General features: G+C 41.7%; 1 protein-coding gene across 1 annotated transcript in view; it reads right to left on the reverse strand.

Annotated features, from left to right (window-relative positions):
* Nucleotides 1-1228: 1228 nt before the first annotated feature.
* COLEC12 (collectin subfamily member 12) overlaps nt 1229-26456 on the reverse strand; it is a 99812-nt gene continuing 74584 nt past the window's right edge. The window contains exons 3-10 of the mRNA XM_050891839.1: nt 18420-18542; nt 11394-11492; nt 7807-8853; nt 5863-6351; nt 5282-5418; nt 4390-4499; nt 2531-2676; nt 1229-1327 (exon numbers count right to left, since the gene is read on the reverse strand). Coding sequence (XP_050747796.1) covers nt 1308-1327; nt 2531-2676; nt 4390-4499; nt 5282-5418; nt 5863-6351; nt 7807-8853; nt 11394-11492; nt 18420-18542 — 2171 coding nt within the window. The 3' untranslated portion in view covers nt 1229-1307. The remainder of the gene's footprint in view (nt 1328-2530; nt 2677-4389; nt 4500-5281; nt 5419-5862; nt 6352-7806; nt 8854-11393; nt 11493-18419; nt 18543-26456) is intronic.

A 26456-nucleotide genomic window follows, 5' to 3' on the forward strand; every position in this document is an offset into this window, starting at 1 on the left:
TCGATTTACAAAGCACTTTGGAGAAGTGCAAGTTGATTAGACTTTTCTGAGTATGGCATGTTTTTCTTACAAAATTTTGAAATGTGTCTTAAAAAAAAACATATTTCAGTGTGTGCAGCTCCTTTGTTTCTGTTTTCATAAAATCCTTCATCTGGGCTTGACTTGCAATATGGGTAGCACCAACTGGGATAGAATTCCTCACGAGAAGGGAGAAGGAATGAAAACATTTCAAAACCATTCTTAAAAGTTGGTGATTTACTTCTGTGGCATTTTCTCATGAGTAGAAGGAAGGCAGAAAGGCAGGATGGCAGGCAGGCAGGAAGGCAGGCAGAAAAGGCAGGCAGACAGGAAAGAAGGCAGGCAGGCAGAAAAGGCAGGCAGGCAGGAAAGAAGGAAGGCAGGCAGGTAGGCAGGAAGAAAGGAAGGAAAAGCTTTTATTAACATGGTCTTTGCATAGTACCCCGATGGACCACTGGCTGTGATCAGAGCTATAATGAGTATCTAGTCCTTAGTTAACTTAATTGTTACACACGCAGACTAGACTGCGTATAATAAGGAAAACACTATCTAAAAATCTGCTTTAAAAGTTATTTAACCAGAACAAATCATCTGGGAAAGTACAAATATTTCTAACTGGAAAAATATTTCTCTATAGCTGAGCTAGGCCGGACAGCAAACCTTAATGAATTATTAGTACCTTTATTGTTTTCTTTGGCCCCTGTGCACTATATTTGTAAAAAAAGTCAGTAAAAAAGAGAACAATTGTAAAAAGCAAATATTTTGTACAAAAATACAAAGTTTTAAAAGCTCTTAAAAGTATATTCCATATTATTGATAAGAGTTGGACTATATATATATATTTATATAAAATCTATATATTCGTGTATCTGTATAATTTTCCTACATTTGGGATTTTAGCAAATGAAACATACTGTTTACACAGTTGCTTTATATGTTTTTCTGTATGAGTGACCAACAGTCTTACTCAGATTGACAGAATGTCTTTTCTCAGAAGACACAAGTTGCTTATGTATGTGGTTACTGGTTGGGAAGAAAATCTATAACAGAATTAGTCCAATGGTATTTCCTGATACTGTGGGTTGAAAGGCCTCGAATAATTGCAGGATGCTGGAGAAGAGTTGCTGCTGAATTCCTTTATGCATTTAAACCAGTTTTCAGTGCTTGCTCTTGTTTTGTTTTTTTTTTTTTTTTTTCAATTTTGGTAGGCAATGTTGCTCTCTCCCAGGATTTTCTTCTTCTTTAAGTAAATTTCCATAATATGTAGGTATCTGTAAAGTCACGGCCTATTACACTCCAAATATTTGCCCTACAGTATGAGAGAAAAAGGAAAAACAAAGAGAAAAAAAAAATCATGTAAAAAGCCTGTGAAAATTAAATGAATTTCCCAAAAGAAAACTTATAGAGATCAAGGTATGTAAAAAATTTAAGTTCAGATCCTGGAAGTCCTGGAAGATAAATATTTGTAAACCATGAAGTTTTCCTAAAATAGCAAATGTATGTAGGAAAATGAGGGCAAATTACATTGTTACTTACACACAGTCCTTCACTCTGAACATCCAGAGTTATACACACACAAAGCTTGTTCAGCCCTTTGTTTTGTATTGGTTTTTTGGGGGCATTTCTGTGGATGGGATGTAATTTTGGCTCTAGCTGACATTTCCGTCTGCCTTCACTGAAATTCAGCCTACAGGTTTGCAACTGGAGCAGCCAGGCACCCTTGGCAAAGCAATGTTTAAACAGGTTGTATGGAGGAGACAATGTTTTAGGCAGAGCCCCACCATGAACACAAATACCACCTAGCTCTGTGATGATGGGGCCGGGCTCTAAGCAACCATGTGAACCACCTGCCCTCTGCCATTGCAGAAATGCCTGTATAACCAGAAAGAGATGCCCCGTGGCAGTCACCTGGGTGACTGCTGGGCCACATTGGCAGTTTATGAGTCCTTCACTCCAGCTGCAACAGATGAGTTGCTTATGACCTGTGGACCCAGCCTTTCAGCCCTATGGGACATCTCCTGGCAGCAGTGGGAATTTTAAGACCTCCTCAGCAGTCACCAAGTGCCTCCTGTTGCAGAAACTCTCAAAAGAGAGTTTTTGGTTTTTGAAGGCTGGTCCCTGAGCTATACGAAGGCCAGCTTTCCCCCTGTGTAGCCACTGAGTCTATAAAAACAGCTTCCAGTGTGGCTAGGGTCTGGAGCACGTGCCAAATCATGCCTGAAATTTTAGGCATGTTTAACATCTATAGGAGATGGTCAAGATGCAGAGCACGCCATGGCTACAGCCAGCTCGGAGGCTCCTCTTTCCGAGTGCAATAAATCCAGCATCTGCATCATGCAGAGTATTAGTAAAGCGCACACTGGGCTGGATCTGAGTAGAAGTGCTCCACGTGTGATTCCCCGTCTTCCTCAACAAGGCATTGCCTTAGCATCTAGCCTGGATCTTCTCCCCTCTAGCTGTGGGAAATTTACTATTGGTAGGGTGAAATAATCAAACCAAGTGCCTTGCTTACCTTTGTCCATGTCTTTTTCACAAATGAAATTGTTAACATCTTCACAGTAGAAGTCATTCCAGAGCCCAGCATAGATCAACCCAGCGCAATCTTCCCCTGGCCCGTGCCCATGGCTCCAGTTATCAGGTTGCCCGGTTTTCCAGTTCCTTTCAACAAAAAAGCAAGAGATATGATTGCACAACACAGTACACATGACAGTTTTTCACCGCAAGAAATTAACAAAAACATCATGAGATCTGTTCTGAACGGGAAATACACGTTGAAACAAACAATACACGACTCTTGCTGAAAATGGAAAACAGATGTATTACAGAGAAGGGAATCTATTTGGCCTCAGGCTGCCAAAACTCAGAGACCTAAAATTAGACCGATGAACTTTATTTTAGTTTCTGAATGTACATGCACATACAGTGCTCTATGCTCCATGTGCATTGCTCCAAGCCTGCAAAGCCTGCGCACTGCGTTCCTGCCAGCAGATGGGACTGAGAAGAGCTGGCAAGCTCACAAGTGCTGCCAAGATGGCAGCATCCTGCCATCGCTCACTGCAAAGGCGCTCAGCCCTTTGACCGCACCAAGGCGGGCCTCTTGGGAGGAACAGCAAAGATTTATGTGTTTTATGGACCCATGCTTGGATGGGAAGTGAACTTTTGGACTTATAAGGAATGTACAAAGTATATATACACACGTATCTTTTGAGATCATTAGCTTTGATGGTGAAACTTAACGCAGCATGTAAAAAGCTTGCAGCAAGTGTTTCCTCATCCTGTTTTTGTTTAACAAGTGAGAAACGCTTCCAATCTCACGACTTAAAAGCTCCATTTTCCTGAAGAAACAGGTTGTTGAAGGGAGCTTGTGATTGCTGGCTGATATGGTCCATGCTTAGCTAAAAAACACGCCTGCCTGACACAGAGCATCTGACCAGGCACCTGGGAGGACACACAGCTTTCCAGAAGTAATGAAATACTTTGAAAATCAGTAACTGACAGCTCTGAGGTTACGACAGGGCACCTAAAACCACAGTGTAGTGGAAATCTATTGAAAGCAGCGGCTGAAGTGGGAATCAGTCACAGTGCTGCCATAAAGAGAAAGAAAGATGAAAACGGAGAGGGAGAAAAAGGGAAAAATATTATGGCTCATTTGAAATGCATCTGACTTTTTCCATGTTTCTCATCAAAATGAACACCAGTGAGATCACAGCTAATCATTTCGTAACATCTGACTGACTGTAGCCTGTTTTTCTGGAGCACAGCATGCTTCAGCTCTATAAACTCTATAGTCCACTCCTCAGTATTAAAAATTTGGGTGGTTGCAATCTGTTCCATTTAGGACAAATTAGGTGTAGCCCTAGGATTCCTGGAGAGCTGCCAATTCAGTTCTCAGCTGGCCAAAGTGTAGACACCCTCGTTTCATGCATTTTCCTTATGTTTGATGCCTTCCACTCGGATTTGGGCTTTACCTAAAGGCTGGTCATTTTTTATCAGAACGAGCACTCTATTTATAGCCAGTTGTAATGCAAATAAGGAAAATTCAAACCAAGACAGCAAAACTGTCTGTGCTTTCCATCTCAACTTTGTAATAAAAGTCAGGAGCAAATGTTTTGGCAAGAAACACTGTGCTGTGTAGTTATGTGATTCTTTCATTCAACATTCAGTTTTCTTCCTGGCAAGGAAAGAAAGCCTTGTGCATGGAGAAGGGAGAGAGAAAAAACCAGTTCAACAGCACCCTCAGTAATGAATTATTTCATTGGCATCTACAACCCTCTGGATCCATTGGATAATTTCTAGATGCTGCTTTTAGAAGTGTCAGCAACAGTGGTAGCATCTGCAGAAAATAAACACCATTGTTTTTTATTTACGTACGTGTAAACTGGTAAGGATCCATCCAGCCATCTCCATTCATTTTCCTTCTCTGAATCCGTTAGTCCAATCCAGAAGCTGCCTTTCCCAAAAATCTGCCTTTTTATCCATTGCTGTGGAAGAAAGATCTTAGTCCATAACAAACAAACACAACCATCTTTGGAGCCAATAAGCTACTCTGGTTTCACGAGCATCTTTGTTATCAGAATAGGAAGGGCCAGAGAAATTTTTCTAAGCTGAAGATATGTTTCAGGAGTTGGCCCTGCGACCCCTTGCCCACACTAGAATCCATCACGGTGTTTGCATGTGAGGTAGAGCGAGCTAGGCATGAAAATTAGGTTGACACAAAGTCACAGCCAATGTCTTACAGATACAAATTGAAAAAACCCCAAAGAGTAAGCAGTTGTATCTTGACGTCCCCACTGCTATGTAGCCACCAAATAATTATGTTGAACAGTAGTAAAAGTATAGCTAGATTTATAGTTAGATTAAAAATATTTTTGGGTCACAGTAGTCTTAGGCGGCACGTATTAAATCAGACAATTTAAAATTAAATTATATTCACTACTGCAAAAAATACATTTTGGACAATATGCAAGGCATAATGGACTCCATCTTTAAAGGTTCAAAACTCCTACAATTCTTGCCAGCCTTTCTGGCTGCTCTGTGCCCACCACCTTCAGGGTCAGCACCAGCTCTGCTCCCACTGCCCTTCTGCACATGGAGAAGCTGCTGAGCAGGCAGAGGGTGGACAAAATGCTAACTGGAGTCAATCACTGTGTCTACTTCACTATATGAATTCACGATGCTCTCAGCTTCCCACTTGCCTTGTGGCTTCCACATGTTAAATAACTTCAAACTCTCTCCTTGAAAAACAGAAAGAGAAGGTAATTACCTGCTCCTCTTTGTTGTTTATGATAACCAAGCGTGATGCCTTCTCTTCACAGAATAACTTTGCCTCTTCAAAAATCTCTCTTTCAATTGAAAAGTAGTAGCACTTTTCTGTATAGTTCTTCCAATGAGGAGAACAACCTGTGATGTGAATTTTTTGTGTTAAGCCAGTTACTGGTAACTCAATGAGCCAGTGGTAACTTTCTGCATAGGGCCAATAAGTGGAGGATCCCATACCTATCTACAGCATACTGCCACCTAAAGTACTTACATACAGTTTGGGAATTTAGTTGTTAGGATCCGGACTGTGAAATCAAGGCTAAACTGTGTGGTCAAGGGGATTATTTATTACTCATACTACTGCCGCCTTTTCTTTAGCCGTAAACATTAACTTAAATCAGTTTCAGGTCATCAGAAGGAAGACCAACAGGTATGGCTTCACTTAACAGGGCTCTTTGTGATAAATCCCAGAGATTTAGTCTAAGGTAGCAGAGGTTATTTGAACCAGTAACTAAGTGGTGAGCTACCTCCGCTACATATATTTGTATCTCAGTAAAAGATGCACGCGGTGTGTTGATCACTTACCATTAGCCTCGGGCACTGACGTAGGTTCACTTTGTAGTGCCATTGGCATCCCTGGACCTGGCGGCCCTGGTGGGCCAGGTGGGCCCTTTGGACCAGGCAGCCCAGGGACTCCAGGTAGCCCAGGTAGTCCTCGAGGTCCTGGTACCCCTGGCTCTCCCACAGTTCCTTGCAGGCCTTGAAATCCTGGTGGGCCTTGTGGCCCAGGTGGACCATCTTTGCCTTGTGGACCTGGTGGCCCTGGGTCTCCGCTTGGTCCAGGCAGACCCGTCTTGCCAGGAGAACCTCTCTGACCTTTGGAGCCAGGCGATCCTCTTGAACCTTTCCCTCCTTTTTCTCCTGGTGGCCCAGTTGGCCCAGGTGGGCCCTTCTCACCTGCAGGTCCTGGTGGTCCGGGCTCTCCTTTCTCTCCTTTTTGTCCTTTTAGGCCAGCGGGGCCAAGAGGACCTTGAGGGCCTCTGTCACCTTTAGGTCCCCTTGGACCAGGAGGGCCTGAAACAATGTAAGCATGTAAAGTGGGGATACAGACAGAAAACAAAACAAAAAGCCCACGTGGGGTCCTTGTTTAATGTATCTCAGACTAGCAACACTGGGTATTCAGCACTGTGAAAAACAGGCTAACAGCTACTTCGAGCGGTGCTTGTAAAAGTACGTCTGCTTCTCAGGTGCTACATAGCATTGCTCTCTCCTCAGCCTCCATGAAATACAGGACACAGAAGAAAATAATCTGATGCACCTTGTCCTGTGACCTGGGCAGTGACACCATGCCCCAGGTGACCAGCTGAGGCACCAGCCCTTGCAAGTCACACTCCATGCTGTTGATGCACGCAGTCCTGCGTGTTGATGCTCCCTTTCCCTCACTCTGCTACGCTCCCTCTTCCTTCTAGCCCCATCTCTCTGCTCTGAGACTACAGGACTCTTTCTCCTGCAATGACCCTGTTTGCTGCTCTGTCAATAACGGGTTGTCAAAAAGAGACAAAACGATGGATAGCGAGCAATAGGCCAACTGTGGGAAAGACCAGAAGTACTAGTTGCTAACGGGCCAGCTATAACAAGAAAGAGAACAATATCCACGATAGGAAATGGCAATATTGTGACAGCAATAAATAACAAAATAATTTTGGATTCTGATCATGGATGAGCAAATGCCTTGCCAATACCCCCCTCTGCCGCACTCCCCCCGCCCCCCCCGCCAATCTACATCATTTAAACTCTTCCAGAGATAAATTCCTAAACTGGATCCATTTAGGCCTGGTTGAAATGAGAAAGGTTAAGGTTACTGAGATGTAATTTGGCTCTAATTCAGCCTTAGTTTATTTGGACCAATGGATTTATATTTGTGATTAGAGTTTTAGGCCTGACTGGTTCACATCAGGTTGGAAATATGAGTGTTCTTTTCATTTGGGATAATATTTGGCCGGGGGAAACCTCCTAAACTTGATGCTATTTATTTCTGGAGAAAATAAAATATCCCAGGATTGAAAACTAAGCAAAGTAGGATGTTTTCTGGCAGACTAACAACTGGCTTAAAGTGAAATAGCAACTTGTTTTTCAGTAAGGGTGGACCTTTCTGGGAATAGTCCAATGTATATTTTTTAGCCATTTCCTCCTTAGCAGGGATTGGTTTCTTGAGGTTCCACACCTTCACTAGCTTATTTTAGAAACTAAATCAAAAGCAGATCCAGTCAGTCAGTCAGTCAGTCAGAATAAAACTTTGCTAAGTCAGAACGTTCTTTCATAACATGCCCATTCTAGCTATGTAAAGAATGCATAGGAAAATCAGTAAGGAAAATTCAAACTACATTTACATTTCCAAAGTTTAGGTTTAGATAATGGAATGCCCCAGAACTCTGTACCAGCATGCACTAACTTCCACAGAACTAAAGAATTAATGCAAGCAGAAATTTGGCATAGACCATTATAGGCATCATTAGGGAAGCTGCATACCTTGTAGGATAGTGAAGTTCTTGATGAGCTGGCCATGTTTGGAATCTACCAGCTTCATTTCTTCCATGATTACCGACAAATTGGCAACTTCAACATCTAACCTTGACCTCATCAAATCCTGTTGCATCTTGAGAGATGCAGAGTCTAAGCGAATATTGGCTAGTGTGCTGTTCATAAAAATCAACTCATCTGAATGTTTACTTAAGGTGTCTGTACAAGTTGTCCTGACCTCATTGAGATTGCTAGTCAGTGTCCGTAGATGATGAGCAGTGTAGCTGATGTTGCTAATGATATTGACTATATCAGTTTCAAAGACCTGGAACCTCTCTTCTAGCTGGTTGAATTTGGCAGAAGTTCTGTTTTCATATTCTTTGTGCTGTTCCTGGAGATCCTTTAGATTTTGTTCGTTGGCTTGGGCAATTGTGGTGATGTTCTCCATTTGCCCACTGAAGGAGCTCAGCTGATTGTTCATGTCTTCAAGTGTATCGTTGTTAGCTTTTGCCAATGCTGAGTTGTTGGCAGCCAAAGACTGTAAATTTTGTACTTTCTCTTTAAGCCAGTCAGTGTCCTTCCGGGCTTGAAGGACAACTTGCTGCAGATTTTGAAAGTCATTCTTGATTCTTAGAATAGCCAAGCTTGTATCTTCCATTGACTTCTGCAGGACACTGATAAGATTTCTTTGCTGTATTTGTGTCAGGTTTAAGTTGTTCAGGTTCATGATGACCACATTATGAGAATGCACTTGGTTTTGCAAGTTTGTTTGGATATTACTTGTGTCTTGTTGAAGATTGTTGATATAGCCAGTATATGCCTGAAGAGTCTTATTGACACTGATGATCATGAAAGAGTTACTATCTAAGGCACTTCTCATTTGGCTCTGTCTATCATCTAATACATTTCCAGACTCTTGCAGCTTCTCCAGTGTATCTTTGTTTCTGGTAGTTTTCTCTGCAATGTCATGAAGCTGCTGACGAAGAGCCAGAATGTCAGATCTGAAGCTAGACAGTTCAGTGTTAGTATTCATGGCTTTTTGTCCAGCTTGGTCATCTGTTGTACAGGAAAAAAATTGAAAGGCTTTAGGATGAGCTTTTTACAACACAGTACAAAAAAGCACAGTGTATTTTAAGTACAGTCAGGTTGTCAAAATGTTCTGTCAATAGAACTTCTATGCTATCTTTTCCAGCAAAGAGAAACCACTAAGCAAAGTTCTGCCACTAGACAGAGAAAAAATCAAAGAGGAATCAATGAAGACCTTGTGTCTTGCTGAGAACAAAATGGTGATTCTATCGTCATATACAGGAAAAACTATCGTTAGAAACTGATGAGTATATGCAGTCAAGTAGTGCTGTATTCTGAATGAAAACTGAATGGTAAACAGAATTCAAAATATTAAAGAGGTATCAGTAAGTGTATGTTTTGAAGTTACAGCTGGATTTTGCTGAAAGCTCAGAAGTAAATTTTAGCTGTTCATAATTTCTTCTTCCTTTTCCTGGCAGGTGGGATATCTTCACTGTGATTTAGTACCTATAGTTCCATTTTTTAAAATCTTGTGTTTAGTTTTAAAAAAAGTTCTAATACCTCTTTTAAAACAATCTGGATTAGAGACAAAAGCTTTGCCAGCAGGCTACTCCAGATATGACAGGATATGATGTATTTCTGTTTTTCTCTCTAATATATTACTATTGCTTTTAATGACGTTTATTTTGCTGTTATTGTTTCCTCATGTTCTGAGTTTAAGGAAGGCAAAACCTTTAATCTTTGAGGAACATCTCTGCTCTTGCTTACACTGCCCTACAGAATACTTCTGGAAGCTTGTCTGAGTATGATTAAGCTTTTGAGGCTGCACAGCTCATCAGCCAGGACATGGAAACCAAGGAAATAAGCAGTCAACACTCACTTTCAGGGAAGATTCCATTTCTTGACCTCAATCACTTCTCTCTCCTACACGCAGTCCATATATTTTTGTGCTCATCTAAGTGTAGCTATATTTATGAATTACGCAGTCTGAAGTCCATCATTTCAGATGACTCCAAGAGAGAGCAGAATGGTTTTCATAAACTACAGTGAATACAGCTGTGTATGGAGCTTTCTTCTGGTGTGTCTGAATGAGTCATGATGGCGAACATCAAATGGTGGCTTGTGAGACTTCCGTCTGAAGTGTTTACAGAGTCTTTCATGGATGGACATCTTCCTGAGCACACTTTCTCTCCCTGCCACTTGTCTCACTCCAGGATCTTTTCAGCTCTGACCCTATGTTTACCTCTCAGTTATAGCTCAAATTATACTGTGTTCTTCACACAGCTCTGACAACTGCCAGGTCCACATACAGCTAATCCCTGAAGGCCTGTCTTTCATTCACCACATGCTGTTATCCTTCTGGCCCTACAGCAGTTCTCCTACCTTTGTGCCTCCCACACACATTGCCCCATAACTTTTTTAACTTCCTCCATGGCAAGTCCACTTAAATGGGAACTGGTGGTCCTGAGCATCTCACTGGCCATCCATCCAGCAGCGTGTAAAAATGCGTGAATGAATCAAAGGTGCTCCAAGTTGTGAAAACTTAATTGGCATAATATAATAACTCAAATATAACCCAAAGGTTGCATGTGCTTTAAGGTGTAAGATTTACTTCTGTATATGTATCAGTAAAAGTACATGCCACTGAATTACCCCATGTCTTTTTGAACTAAATGCAGTGTGCAAATACTTCAGATTCCAGCTATTTTTTGAGGGGAAGAAGTTGTAAAAATTTATGATCAAGCTGCAAGCAAGTAATTTTTCCTAGAAATACGTGTGTCAATATATGGTTTATGAAGCTAAACAAAATTTATTTCAAGAAGCACATGCATGTATGTGTATATTAATATTTATATAAAAACTAATTATGCAAACTATAAGTCTATGTATATATAAATTGATAATAAACAGCTCTGCTTCCTTTCCAGATGAGGAAGAAAGGTAGAAATGTACACTCAGTGAGTAGAATCCTTATCCATTATCTTTTTCCATCTTCCTGCAAATTGAGAACTGTGATAGCACTTGGGAGACCTGAACTCATAGCAACCTTGTGTCCTGTATTCCCTGAGATGATAAAGAAACATTTTATGGAAGTAAACAACTTGCCTCAGACATAAGAGTTTTGAACAGTTGATTATTTGTGCGCCCCTTAAAATGGCCTTCAGTTTTGAACCTTAATTGCTAAAACAGCATCAAGATGACTGGGTGACAGATTTTCATTTTATGTAGAATCTCTTGTGCTGTGGAACAGCTTCTGCTATGTTTTACATCTCCACCTTCAGAGAAGACTCCCTCCTGAGGACAACCTTTAAGTGTCTGTTTATTTTCGTATAAATGATTTCAGAGTGACTTCAGTGCAAACTGTAAATATTGACATATGCTTAAAATGCTGTCCTAAGTAGAGCTGATCTTAACCTTTTTAAGTGCTTTCCCAAGTACTTGAGAAATTGGAATACAAGTGCTGTATCTTGTCACAGCCAGAGATTTTTCAGACAAATTTCCTGCCACTATCTGCCAGGAGAACACCCCAAAGCCATAATACAAAGGCGCTTTCCTTGCGTGTAGATTACCTAATTTCTTCAGATCACTCTCCACCTCTGTAAGCTTTTCTGTATATCTTCTGTGGGATGTTTCCAGGCCACCTGTGACATTGTCCATTTTTTCTACAACTAGGGGGAAGAGAACAGTATGTTATGGAAAGAAGAAAAGTGAAATTATGAAAAAAGTCTAGTAAACAACAAAGCAAACCAAAAAAACACCACTACCATCAAACAAAAAAAGAAACCACCTTAAAATTGCCTTGCTTGCCACTACATTCTGCTGTTGCTCTGTGAAATGTTGGAAGGATGAGCTCCTATCTGCTGGTGGGACCCAGCATTCTTCCAGTTCTTCAGTCTGCCAACAGTCCCCAAACATTTCTGTGCTCATGAGCAATCTCTCTCCTGAATGAGGAAATCCCTCTTCGTGGGTTTTCCTCATAAACCGAGTCTTTTTCTTTTAACAGTATTTCCATGCTCCAAGCATAGTGCTGTGCGGCAAAGGCAGACTGATTGCTAAAGGCTCAGACACATGAGAGAAGACTTCCTTTTATTTTGCTATGAGCCATTTCTCCTTAAAAAGAACATTTTTTTTTTCCCTGTGCCTTTTAATCATTAAAAATTGCCACCTGGATAGCAAACTTTGGACTGAGATAGATAGCAGTTTGAAGATGCGATTACTAAATGTTTTGGGGATCAACTTTTAAATATCTAGATAATGGTACAGATCACTCAAAACGATCTTGAAAACATTCTGCCTCATTATGATTGAAAGGATGGTCATTCAGCAAGTGCAGATTTATGGCTGACATGCTCTTTATTTTGTAATGTCTGAGTCAGTTTCTTGTCACTGAGACAATCTGATTATTTGATGGGATTGATATGGAAACGGAAAAAGCAGAGCAACAAATAAAGAGCCCAAGGTGGCTTCCAGTGGCAAAAATGTGAAATGCTTGCAAGGTTAGAGGCAGCCTTCAGCTTCCACACCAAACCTTGTCTAATAGGCTTCTGCATTCAAGCCACAACCAGGGGCAGAATTTTCTTCTCATCACGAGATTATTTAGCGCTTTTGCTACACTGGGAGCAGAATGGATCTGAACCAACCCTGGGAGAGGCTACATGAGTTATTGTGCCAGCTCCCTCTTTCAAACAGAAGAAACAAGGTGCTTCCCATGTCTTGAGATAGTGAAGCCAATTCTGTAAACCTGTGTGGGGTAGGAGGTACCACTAACTCTTTCTGTCTGTGAGATAATCTGCAGCTAGGAAATAGCCTCATAGAAGTTGTTGCTATGTAAAGATTTGGTTTTTTACTAGAAGTGGAAATTTAGGGGATCTTTTGCTGCTCATGAGCAACCACAAGAATCCCAGACCTTTAAAGTGTAGTCCACCAAGTGCTCCTTCTTTATTAACTTTTGCCCTTGTTTTTCTGACTCTGGGTACCACAGTTACGCGGCAGGCTTTTATTGCTTCCCCAAAACCAACAGGAGAAAAAGCAGACCAAGATTATCTCTGGTGCAACTGCACTGAGGTGAATGAAGTTACAACAGAGAAAAAGTCTCAAGGTTTTCAGAGAGACCAGACACCCTTTGCTGAATTGCCTGCCTGCTCCTTTCTATACTGCTGACAAGTCAGTAAAACAGAGACTCTACTGTGTGTGCAAAGATAGAGTCAGTGTGGCTTTCTGTATTTGAGATGATGGCAGACCGCTTGCTGAACACCACATTCAGGCTACAATAATGGCTTTGCTTTTTCAGGGGGACCATTGCTCAATACCTTCTGCTTTAGAAAGCATTTTTACCCCAATACAGCACTAATTTTTCACTGATTCTTCTACCGATTAAAGTTACTTGTCAAAATGCAGTATGCCATTTTTCCTAAATGAAGCTAGAGTTGATTCTCTGTTTGTCCGGCCCAACTGTCTTCCAGGCTGCAGCCCAGATCAGCAAGGGTCCTTCAGTTACTTCTGACACTCCACTCATGCATGTATACACCTATGCATCACATGCAGTGAGCGTGGGGACCATACTTGGCTTTTCCTTCTGGCTAGCTCTAGGCAGCTCCTTGTTCAGTCTGTGGTGTTCTGCTTTGTTTATGGAGAGTCACTGTGAAGGACATGGCTCACTCTGGGCACTTAGAGAGGACCTCATGAAAGCATCTGGATTTAAAAAGCAGGCCTACTCCAAGTGTTCCTGCTGTACCTGTGCCTTGACTAATAATGTCACATCACCTTATGGGTCTTGTTAATTCAGATTTAGTGTAATATTCACCTGTTTTCTCCAGTTATGCAATACACTTGGAGTTGGCAAATGAATATATATTATCAATAATGAAAGGAAAATGTAGTTTCTTCTTTTTGCTGTTCAAATGAATGCCAGTTTGTACTTCAGATCTGAAGTTTGTAATACTGAGATTTTATACTGTCCTATAACAACAAGAATGTTTTCATGGTTGAATGAAATCTAACACTGGAAACTTGGGTTAAAATATACCCCTGAAGAGTCCAAAGCAAATGAAAATAGTAGAAATCCTATCAATATGTAGTAGCCTGTACTGGCAGTTAGATGAGATTAGATGGAATTAAAAACACAACAGCATATGGTATTTTCATTGCCGAAAGTAAAAATAAAACCCACCCCACACTAAAAAGACCGAAGCTAGTCTGTAGCTATGGACATTCTTTGTGTGGAACATCCCAAAAATTTGTTGAAGCAGGACTTAAATCAGAAGCCTTACTGGTGTTACTGACAATTGGCCATGATATGTGGGGAAGACCGTGCCTGGACTGTGTCTGAAAGATCACTAATGAGCACTGTTAAAAGGTCTTTCAGTCCCCCGCAGCTTGTCTCCTACAGAAAGTAATAACTTTTAATTCTAGCATGTAACTGGATGTCAGACAGCAGCCCTGGATCGGGAGGGCTGACAGAACACTTAGCTGGAAGATGCTGGTTTAGAGAGGTTGGAAAGAGAAGGCTGCTTTCAAATACACAAGGTATTGATTTTTGTCTACTTGACACTAAACTGGCGATGACTTATCCAGATTAACTGATGCAAAGTGCAGAATTAGCTATATCAGGCAAACCGCTTCCTTTATTTTAATTCTGTTTCCCCTCAGAGGGCAAGTCAGTCCTGTCCTGTGAAGTGTAGAGGAGAGAGGCCCGAGCCAAGTTCAAACCACCCAGCTCCAGCAGCAGAAACAGTAGAGGTCTCTGCAAACATGAACTGCAGGGTTAGCTCAAGGTTAGCCAGTGATGCAGGCTAAGCTGAATTTTGTCATCCCATAGACAAACCAACGCATATATTTGCTTTATACAGGGGCAGGATCTTAGCCTCCATGGTGAAACAAATCATGGGCCTGGGGGACTTGATCTCCTGCCCAAACTCCTTCCCCAAACAAGTTGCAGCTTATTTACTTTCTTGCTACTGCCCTGCAAGTAGAGAGGATGAACTCTGGGGAGAATGAGTAGAGAGTCGTGGCCAAAGTAGGTTTTGTTGCTCTTGCGGTGAAAAGGGGTCATATGGATGGATGTCCTATTATTGGGAATGCCTTTCCTTCCCTGGCAGTAGCTCTCACCACCATCTCTGGATGGAGCCTTCAGTGGTAGGTGAGCATGTGGAGCACTCTCAGGAGTGGAAGTCAACCTCTGGGGAGTGCCCTGGGCTTGAACAGCCACTTCCCATCTTCTCCAGAAAAAGACAAAGGCAAAACAGGCAGACAAGCCGTAATATCCCTTATGAAGGCCACTCTGCTGCTCCCAACAGTCTGCTGCTCTCAAAAATGCCAAGTCTGTCTATACCTTAAGCTTGCTTTTGGATAGATTCACCTTAATTCTCAGCTTGGTCAGATCTCTCTACATGGTCATCTCACTTTCTGACAAGTTCACTGTGGAAAATTTGGTAAAGACTCTCCAAAAGAAGCCAAAATTTCAAGTAGTTGCTGACTGGAACAGTGAGTATTGTCTGCATCTGAGCCACTATTTCAGAAGCAGGGACAAAATGTGCCATCTCACCAGGATGTGTTGGCCCTAGGTAATGGCAGGCAAACTCAAAGAGGTAGATGAAAGTCACGGTGGGCATTAGTCAAGAAACTTAAAAACAAGGACTGACCAGAGAATGAGAACTACCAAAAATTCAAGCTGAGAGCATGCTAGCTTCCCTCACTGGAGTGAGTCACAGGAAGATCATTCACCTTCAACAGGCTAATCTGACACTGGCTGGTGCCAGAAAAATTATAACTTTGGATTTTGCATTGAATTTAAGAAAGTATGCGTAAAAAATTACAGATTGCTTTATTAATGTTTTTAACAATAATTTGATATGTCTTCTCAAAGCAAACTAATAGTAAACTCAGCTTGTTATTCCTTCATGACCTTGACGTTTAATTCATGTTTTGGTTTCAGGTTTCTCCAACCTACTATGTAATTTTTACCACCAGTTTGGAAGTTTGTTCTATGTTGACTTTGCCTCCCATTGAATTATTTTTTTGCCTGCCATATTTAATCCACTGATTAGTAGTTTTAACGTTTTAAATCACAAAGGATATCTAAATACCACGTAGGAAATGAAAGTTTTAAAAGTAGTTTTGGGCTTCATAAACATAAGTGTGGGAGGCAAATTTAATGGAAACTTAGCTAAGAGACTGAAAGAATCCCTGATGCCAGCAGAATTCCTTCTTTCAGTGTAAGATTGCAATAAAAAAGACAAGCCAAACTCTGATGCAGAGAGGAGAGTTCCAAGAGCTCTATAAAATTTTATTTTGAGTTTTGTTCTTCCTTTAAGGCCTAATTCCTTCCCAACGATCAAAAATATTGCAATAATTCCTTTGAATATGTACCGTCAGCTGGGGTTTTGTCTAACTCATGTTTTCCCTGCAAATTAGCACTTAGGCACTGTGGAGACGAAGCTCTTAAGCTGCAGGTACAAAGGGTGAAATTAATGCCTGACGTATGACCATTTGCTGCTTGGTGTTACAGAAGGGATACCTTGGACTAAACAGGACTTTTCTCCAGCGTATGCCTCTTTCCCTTGGAATTCAGGTGGAGCAGTCACCAAATCGGTGAGCGATGGAGCAGCAGTCACCAAGATGTCTTAAGATCTGTGAGCAAGATGTGCATTATCCACCTTCCTATAATCTTTTTCCCATTTTTTTGTGGGAGAGGAAATTCTTTTATCCTTGCCTTGGAGAGATGTGGCTTGGTACTGCTATGACAGAAAGACTAGTCCCCGATCAGGCACCAATGACTACTCTGTACAAGAAGGAGGTTTAGAAATGAGTGTAGCAAAGATGGGGCCTCATCTTGAGAGCAAAGTCTGGAGAAAAGATGGTGCTAGAGGCCCCCTTGGAGAAAGAAGCTTGAAAACTGCGGATTGAAACGAGGAAGAGAAACTCCCTCTCCCAAAGAGATCTTTTGGACAGTTTCCTTATTGCTATTGCTTCCTACACAAACACGAACATACGTTTGCCAAAGCAAGATATAGAGCAATGGTCCCTCCAACTTGATACGCTGTTTCTGATGCCAAGAGGTCCGAGGTCCGTGTCTTCTGGTGAGCCCCAGAACTGACAGCCTTGTATAAAACTCTCTTGAGGAAAATTCTGCTAAATCCCAGGCATTTACTGGCTGTGTTATAGCCCAGAAGGATCCCACCCTCATCTGCTGTAAGCAGATCTCTGCAGATTTGTATCTGCAAAAGGCCTAAGTTTGTCTTCCCCTAGTCCATATAACCAAACAATCTTATCTTTATAGATCAAGAACAAGTTTTTGAATCCTGGAAAGTTTTTTTTTCCTCAAAATCTGACTTCCAGAGACCAGTTACACATTCTTCAGGAAAACGTCTGATGAATTATATATGTTCTGCATTTCTTTACATTTGATTTTAATTTGCCACGTTCCGTCTGCTTTATCATGAAAAAGGAATACCTACATGTCTCTATCTGTCCTTCACATTCTCTCATCTCCCTGGCTAAATCTTCCATCTAAACCAAGCAGTTTTAATTTTCTTCCCACTCAAAACTGTACCAAATCCTCTTAAATAAGTATTTATCCCTTTCTATTTCTACAATTTCCTTTTCTTTCGCTGGCAAAGGACCAGAGGTGATGTCAGCTCTGCTACGAGCGCAGCTGTTGGTGGCGCAGGATGCACTGCATGTTAATCACATGAATATTTACCCAGCTTCTTGGAGGGGTTTTGAAGCTACTCTCAGAGCCATACTCAAGCAGCTACTTTAAAGCTAGCTTGGTTTTCTCCACAACATGCTGCGATGTCCTGTTATAATACTCACAATGATGTTATTCACTTTCTTTTTCCTACCAGAAACTCACATCTTATTATTTAACTTACTATAGTTGTGTCTGCACAACAAGCAGACATTTACATCAAAACATTCTTAAGAATGCCTAAGTGGCTACAGTTAATTAGTGCTGAGGACATATGGGAATTTTAAGCTGTGCTTTCCAATATGCCCTACCGATGACTTGCACAAATGAAATCTTCTCCATTACTGGGTTGCCCAACTACCAGAATCTTTCAAATTACTGTCAAAAGCGTCTAAGCATCTTTGTTCATCAAAATAATTGTAGATAACTCAATACACTGGCACCTCCTGATTCAACCTTTCTTCCAGATATTTCAAAGTAATATTGACCCTACACTTTGTTCCTGTGATAAATATTATATTAGTAAGACTATTCCTGGCTCTCCCATTAAGAAGGACATTTATTCTGGAAAGGTGTGATATATGTAAAAGAGCTCAGTGAAATCAAGGTATAGCGTGTTACAGAGCTTTGAGTCTTCCAGTTAGTACTCCTTCTTGGTGGGAGAATGATACCCTTGTTCTCACTTTTTTCTTTTCTTTCAAATGTCTAATCTAGTTTCAAAACTTCATAATTGTTTGAAAGTGAAAATCTAAGGTTGCAGTTTGTTGTTATGTGTGTACAGAAAGCCAACATTGCCAAGGTATTGATATTTAAGGTGAAATATGATAAATTGTCTGTCTAGCTAATATGTGGAAATGCACTTCGATGCTTGGCTGAAAATGAAATGTTGGGCTTGATCCATACATACCTTTGTATCCCAGAATGGCTACTGTGATTGTTAACAGGGCACATAAAATATATAATAAGATGATGGAAAACTTCAGTGCCCAGTTATTTTTACATTTGGTACATTGAGTCCCCTCCTGAATACCTGCAAAAGAAGATTTTAAGAGTTTTAAAACAACGTCAAAGAACACATTGCTGGTTTTATCTCCCCATTTTCCCTCCTCCATTTTCTAAAGAACAAATTATTTATGTAAGCAGATGATATATGGGCGCCTATCTGCCTATTCTGCCAGGACAGCCTTCACGGTGGTTAAAGCATCAGCTTAGTGATACAATCACTTTGGGATTTTAGCATATGGAAGAGAAGTAGGTTCTGCTTCACTGGAAAACCTGTGGCTTTCCTGAGAGACAGGACTATTTTCTGATTGTGCTAACAAGACTAAGGTGGTCTTCGGAAGTCAAATGTTGTTAGCATCTCCGCTGTCAGGCATCACGCCACACCAGCTCTTTCTTAGCATTCAGTCTCCCTACAGGGGCAACAGGAGACAGTAAATGCTCCAGCAGAAGGAAGATGATACAGAAATAAAATAGCATTGTGAAAACCTGGTAGGAGTACTGGTCCTGCTTTGTAACCATTACCACAAATGGTTACCATGTGAACACTTTCTTTCCATAATGAGAGATACATTTTTTCTTATTTTGGGAGGGTCTGGAGAATACTATTTCCACAGAAAAGAAGGGGTGCTATACTGCTAAAGCTAGTGGTACATCTATAACAACAGAAAAATGCTGGTGAATTTCCCCTTGTGGACAAGTTTAAGAAAAAGGGCCTCAAGTTGATGAGAGAAAACAGGCCTTTACTATTTTATATTTGAGCTTTTTGCAGAACGGTTTGATATCTTTGAGTCTATTAGGGAAGCAGTATTCCTCTTTTCTCTACGTGCTCCTTGGGAACAGCTTGAGAGTGTTGGAAGTGTTGATTAAGTTACCAAGAAATTCGTCAGAAACACAAACATGTAAAAACATGAAAACTGAGCCACTGTGCTGGAACGAATGGGTGGGATTTATCCCTCCTTCTGATGTGCGTTAAGCAGGCCAGGATTAATGTAGCTTTCTGTGTCTGTCAGAAAATGCATTTCTTTGATATTTTACTCTATTTGTGTACTATTAGGGGAGTCCCACAGGCAAGCTTTAAGCTCTAATAAATTCTATGTACCAGATTACTTAACTAATCAAAACTTGCTCCGTAGCTTTTTATGAGTAACTTACATTTCCTCTGAGGCCTAACCCACAGCTGATTTTACTTTTCCCAACTCATGACCTTCTGCAGAGCCTTTTTTTATTTTTCATTTTTTCAGAGAAAAGCACAGGCCACTTCCCCTGGCTTCACGGAGGATGGGTGACCGACATATCAAGGTAAGTCAACTGTATTTCTCTCTCAAAGAACAGCAGTTTCCAGGGACTTCCTTAAGCCCAGGGTACTTGAAGGAGGGACTACCATATTGGAGCAACTCAGGAAGAGGATTTATACAAAGTTTATTTGACAAGGCTTTTTCCTCAATTCCCTCTGCACATATACTAGTCGTGGCTAAGGCAGAAATGCATCTCTCACAGGTCAGCCCACTTTCCACATTATGTCGTCTCATGCTTTTTCTAAACTTTTCAGCTGTGACGTCACGTTTTGTTGCCATGTGATGAAAGCGATGTCATAGATTTGGGTTCCTTGGGGTTTAGGCATAAGATCAGTTAGGAACATCTGGTTCCTTTTTCAGGAACAGGAACATTAGGGGAAAATGAGACAAAGACTTGTAAGCATAAACCCAAGAACAGAAACTCCAGAGGGTACAGGCTGCTCTCCTCCCTGTGTAGGTGGGAAAGAAGGGAGCTGGCACAGAGACAGGCAGTTGCACAGCCCATTTATTGGTGACTAGGATTTGGAAGGCTGATAACTCCTGCACCACAAAAGAAAAGGTGAAGGGTCCATAATTCAATAGTCAAGTTTGCTTATGGATCCTGATGTGTAAGCTGGTTTTCTTTGGTTGACAACCTCAAGGAGTTTGCTAGTGGGGAAGCTCTGCTTGCTGAAAAAGCTGGAGAGGGAAAGTGCAGTTTTCTAAGGGGTTGCAGTAGGTATTCAGAGACTGAAATTATTTCACAGAGGGAACTTGTGGTGTCTAGAGCACCATTTTGCTACTGTTAGCTGGTACTATTGGGCTCATTGAGCCCCTCTGCACTGAATGCAAGGTTCCTCCTCCTCAGGGTTTAAAATTCAGATTCCAATCCTGTAAGTCTTTGAACACCCCACATATCAAAAAACATGAGAAGCTTGGGGCAAAAAGCACATCATATTCATCTTCTAAACACAGATAACAGAAAGCTTGATCCTCCCTATTTTAATGTTAATGGAAGCAGGACCAGATCCATAACTGGGAAGACTGATAGACTGCAGAGGTACAAAGCACAGAGAAAGGCAGAAATAAAAACAAAACCTTTGACAGCAACTGTACATAGAAAAGTTTCACTTGATTACAGTCTCATATCAAGATTACTCATTTTATGACATGACCTGCTTTCTGTCACTGTACTCCAGCTTCCTGTGTAATGTAATGAGCTGAAACTTCGCTGATGTCACTGGATGTATTGCAGTTCAGCATCTAGCATCATGTATGTTCCAGTGCTTCATAAGGATCTTGTTTCACTTGTCTCAGTCCTCTCTATCGTCAGTTCAATAAAACAGCACTTTGGCTTTTCGGAACTTTTACTTTCAGCATATTTCAAACTGACATCAGAACAGCACCCCAACAAAAGCCAGACTTTTCCATCCTTTAACAGTCCAGCGCTGTTGGTATCAATAACATAAACACAGCATACTAAAGTGATCATACAGGCTAGTGCGATTCCATTAACTAAGCTGGGCTGGAACTGTGTATTGCATTGCCTGCTGGCGCTTTCTGCCTGTCAGCTTAAAACTGCATCTGACTGCCATTGAACCCCTGCTACCCTCATCTAATGTGTCCCAGGTCCAGGGCTGGAGTAAAAAGCCAGGGAGCTCTAACAGGCTCCTTTGCTTTCCTTTACCTAGAGATGGACACAGTAAAGTCTTTCAGAGCTATTAAATTTACTCTTTATTGCAAATACATAGCTCTTAACTCTGCTGCTAGTAACAGCTGGCTTTCTAGTTTACTAAATGTATAAAAGTTACTAAAGATAGAGGCACCTTGAAGAAAAGAGTTGGAAGACTCATTCTAATGTCTTTCTGTGCAGTTAAATAATCCAGGCTATAAGCAAAGGTAAAAGCCAGGAATGCGACCCTCTCTGCATAGGGATGAATTACAGTGTAATCAGGGCTCCACAACCTCCCCAAGCACAGAGCCTGGCTTCAACTTGCCCTGTTACTCTTCCCCACTACCCTGTTTAAGGACCAAGCCCAAATAAAATTGTTCTGATACAGGAGACGCATTTAGTCCGTGCTGTGAGCACACTTATTTTTATTGAAGGGTTGCTCTGAAAAGATGTGATAGCCAAAACATAAGCAACAACAGATGGGAGACAACTTCAAATGCTCATTGTGATTACAGAAAAACCCAGCAGGCTGGCATAAAATCATACCAGTTTATCACAAAAGCTGAGAGTCAAGGCTTGAAGGAGCCCATGCTTGGGCTTTCATTTGACAAAACTTCCCCAATTTTACCCATTCAATTGCTTGCTTTCATGGCTTACATAAAATGCAGTGCTCGTCCAGGAGATGTGTAACCTCTCAGAGTAAATGTACAAGGAAAGACCCTACACGCCCATTCCATCGATAGAACATATGTAAAACCTGCAAAAGGGGGTTCTCGGCTGAAGTCAGCTCTTCTCCGTTTGTTATTGTTACTCCTAGTGCAGCACACTCCTCTCTGTGTCCTGTACACGTGTTTTCAATGTTGGTCTGCTCCCAGACATTTGTCACTAACTTCCAAACCCAGGGAGCCAGGGTCACTTCCGCATGATGTGCATTTCTCACTGCTGATTTGATCAACGTTTAATAAATATCAGATGGGACACAATGTGCCTCGTTTCGCTGGACACATGCTTTTTTCCATTCCTTTCCCCAACTTATTTTAATAAGAGCTCTGGTTTTTCTATCTCACTGTTGGGAAGACATCTGGCCAAACAGACAGCGACCTAGTACAAAGAGATCCTGCTGGCTCACATGCTTTGGGGACCCCCTTCTCTGCGAACCAAGATGGTCACAAAAAAATATGCAAGTGAGACATCCCCCTGTTACCAGGCTTTGTAGTATTTGTTTTTATAGCATTGCATTCCAGTGACTGAAGACTTTGTTCTCATGCAGGGGGTATACATCTGCAGATTCCTTTTGGGCTCCAGATAAGCAGAAGTTTTGCTGGGGGAGGAGCTGGTTCTTTTGGTTATTTTTCTGTTGTTGTTGTTCTGTGTTTTTTAATGGGAGACTAAATATCTTTGCTCTTTGACATGGAGTAACCACCTTACAAAATGCCTGACTCCTCAATTATATTATGCTTCAGGAGCACATATGTGAACACTCGAATATGACCTGCACACATATTTTTTTTGCTGAATAATTCTTTTAAAAGCATTTGCCTCTGTGTCCTTTTCTTGGCTCTTGCTGCAGGATCTTAGGTGGCCTCATAATATTTCTGGTAGCAGATCAGTTTTGACAAAGGTGCAAGGTTCCCTTCTTAACCCTGACAAAAATTGTACTGATAAGATGATTGAAGAAATGTAGTGCAGGAAATGAAAATACATACATTAGTTAGGAGGGGTTTTCCCCAGTGTGATTCATTGAAAAGAGATAACATACCTTGAATTTCGGAAGGAAGACTGCAAGCCTAGTTTGCAGCCTTCAAATGATAAATTCCTCAAAGCTAATGTTTTCAAAACTGATGAACAGTAGATCTAATATTTATATTTAAAGGGGCCTGAGCAAACTATGTCCATCTAGTTCCAACCCCGCTGCCATGGGAAGGTACCCCTGCCCATGGCAGGGGGGTTGGAACTAAATGATCTGTAAGGTCCCTTCTAACTCAAACCATTCTATGATTTGATGATTCAACATGTAGGTAGGAATCAAATACTGAGAGGTACTTAACCATGCAGATTTGCAACAAGCTCCCAGTGGGTGCCTATCTATCTCACTAGCAAAAGTAGATGATCCCATGAGGAACCCATCTCTAGGGTTAAACAACTAAATGCCTTGAAAAGCCTGGCTGTAAGTGCTTAAATTCAGGCCCCAAGTGTAACATGGTAGTTTTTTACTAATATGCATGACTAACCATTAGGAAAGTAAGTCTGTCTCTTAGGACAGAGAGGATTTTAAAATTCAGGCATATAAGCGTGTACATATATACCTTCATATACACATACACACACACATATATTTATGTTCAAATATATAGAAAAATATGTGTGTATATGTTTTTTACACAGAAGCTTTTGTACTGACACAAAACCGGCATATTACATTAGCGCACTCAAATCAAAAGCAGACACATCTTTGCCAACAATAAACTCTGTATAACTTTGAGATTACTGGATCCAGCCAGCCACAAAATTCAAAGTGAGATTTTTGTCTTCTCTTCTGTGTGATGTTACAGGTTATTAACCTACCCTTCAGGAAAAACAATTCCTGTGATCTTCCATGAATGGTTTCGTCGCAGTCAGCAAAACTGACGATTCGATGGCTCCATATGGCTAACCTACCTCAGAAAGCAATTGTTCTTTATAATGGTTATGAATAGCAAAAACTGAGACTGGTTCAAGCTTTTTTTCATTATTATTCTGAGATAAATCTCATTCCTTCAGTTTAGCGTATATTCTTACACTATAAAGGCTACAACTTGAGCTAACTGTAAAGACGCCCTACATTTTTCCTAGCTAATGCGTAAAGGTCCATGCCCATCCCCAAGTTATTGGATGGGCATTTAGCATGAGGCTGCAGCCATAGGAAGCATAGCATGTACTGGGGCTTCTCTGGGCAGCTGCCCCAGCCCCTCTCCGGCTCTGTGACCTAAATGCTACTGGACAACCCTTCCTGGGGGTAAGTGTGGCTAAAAGAGCAAACATCATGGTTATTGCATGACCGGTCTGCAGGAGAGCACCGAGCCCTTAGATTGCAGTTGTGAAAGTGCCTGGTTTGGGAGAGCCATGTTGCTGCCTTCATTCAAACGGAGCCGTTCCTCACGCCACAGCTCCCTCACGTGTGCACATCCATCCCCAGGGCTTTCTGGGGAAGAGCTCTTGACCAGTTAACCAAGACCCTTTATTGTACATTATAAAACAGGGGTGATATACTACCGAATTGTGTCCGCTGCCACCCCCTTCACTCCTTGCTCAGTCTCTTGCCATGATTTCCTTTCCACTCGGCCCTAGGGGGACCATGAGTGCCAGCCTTCCTCCCACATCCACAGTCTTCACAAGCCCTGTCTCTGCAATGGCAACGGTCCCGCTCACCCAGGTGGTGCAGTGCTGGCTTGTTAGCAGGTGGATTGCAACAGCCTGATTAACTTAATTCTCAGATTTTTACAAGGCCATTGGAAAAAATATTTAGCACAAAAACGCTGTCATTTGTTCCTGAATTTACTAGTTTTGCTCCTGGTTTTGTAATCAAATAGGGATAAATGCAAGCTATGCTTATTTTGTAAAGGTTTCTGGTTATTTACTAGAAAGCAATTAAAGCAGCAAAACTTGAAATCTAATCGGTGGGTATGTACTCATCTAACTTGTGCCAGTTTTCCTATGCCAGGTGGAAAATGATGAAACATGGCAGCAAGACAGAGGATGGAACAGCCACTCTATATTTCAAGTAAGCACTGCAAGACACAGAGCTTCTTTCTTCATAAATTAATAAATAAATGGACCAACTCCAAACCACTCCGTCCTCACAGGTTTCTACAGTGTCCTGCATAACCTGATCGCCTTGTTACATAGCTGGCAGCTTGTACGAATAACCTCTGGAGAGGAAAAAACACACCTCAAAAGTCTGTTCTGAGAATTTAAGCCTCAAAAGAGCTGCATGACTCCTGCTGGGGCCAGTGGTGCCAGTGCCTGTGATGTTATCCTAAGCTTCACACTGTGGGATTTCTTTTTCACCCTGGTGTCCCTTTCTTTCCAAGGGGTCTTTGCAAGGTCCTGCACCTGGCTCACGGCAACCCTCAGTATCAATACAGGCTGGGGGATGAAGGGATTGAGAGCAGCCCTGCCGAGAAGGACTTGGGGTTACTGGGGGATGAGAAGCTGGACATGAGCCAGCAATGTGTGCTCTCAGCCCAGAAGGCCAACTGTATCCTGAGCTGCATCAAAAGAAACATGGCCAGCAGTCGAGGGAGGTGATTCTGCCCCTCTGCTCCGCTCTAGTGAGATCCCAGCTGGAGTACTGCGTCCAGCTCTGGAGTCCTCAGCACAGGACAGACATGGACCTGTTGGAGCGGGTCCAGAGGAGGGCCACAAAAATGATCAGAGGGATGGAACACCTCTCCTATGAAGAAAGGCTGAGAGAGTTGGGGTTGTTCAGCCTGGAGAAGAGAAGGCTCCAGGGAGACCTTACTGTGGTCTTTCAATACTTAAAGGGGGCCTATAAGAAAGATGGGGACAAACTTTTTAGCAGGGCCTGTTGCAATAGGACAAGGGGTAATGGTTTTAAACTAAAAGAGGGTAGATTTAGACCAGATATAAGGAAGAAGTTTTTTACGATGAGGGTGGTGAAACACTGGAACAGGTTGCCCAGAGAGGTGGTAGATGCCCCATCCCTGGAAACATTCAAGCTCAGGCTGGACGGGGCTCTGAGCAACGTGATCTAGTTGAAGATGTCCCTGCTCATTGCAGGGGGGTTGGACTAGATGACCTTTGAAGGTCCCTTCCAACCCAAACTATTCTATGATTCTATGATTCTTGCAGCTATGTAATTACGAGAGACTTTCAGCTTGCATTTTAGGAGAACAGCATATTCCTAGACTGTTAAAAAAAGAAAAGTGGGGAAGAGTTGTTCCTTAAGGCTTAAGACAACAGAATAATCCACCATTTACAGGATTTTTCATAATCC

The sequence above is a fragment of the Gymnogyps californianus genome, chromosome 2 (assembly GCF_018139145.2).
Source record: "Gymnogyps californianus isolate 813 chromosome 2, ASM1813914v2, whole genome shotgun sequence".
NCBI lineage: Eukaryota > Metazoa > Chordata > Aves > Accipitriformes > Cathartidae > Gymnogyps > Gymnogyps californianus.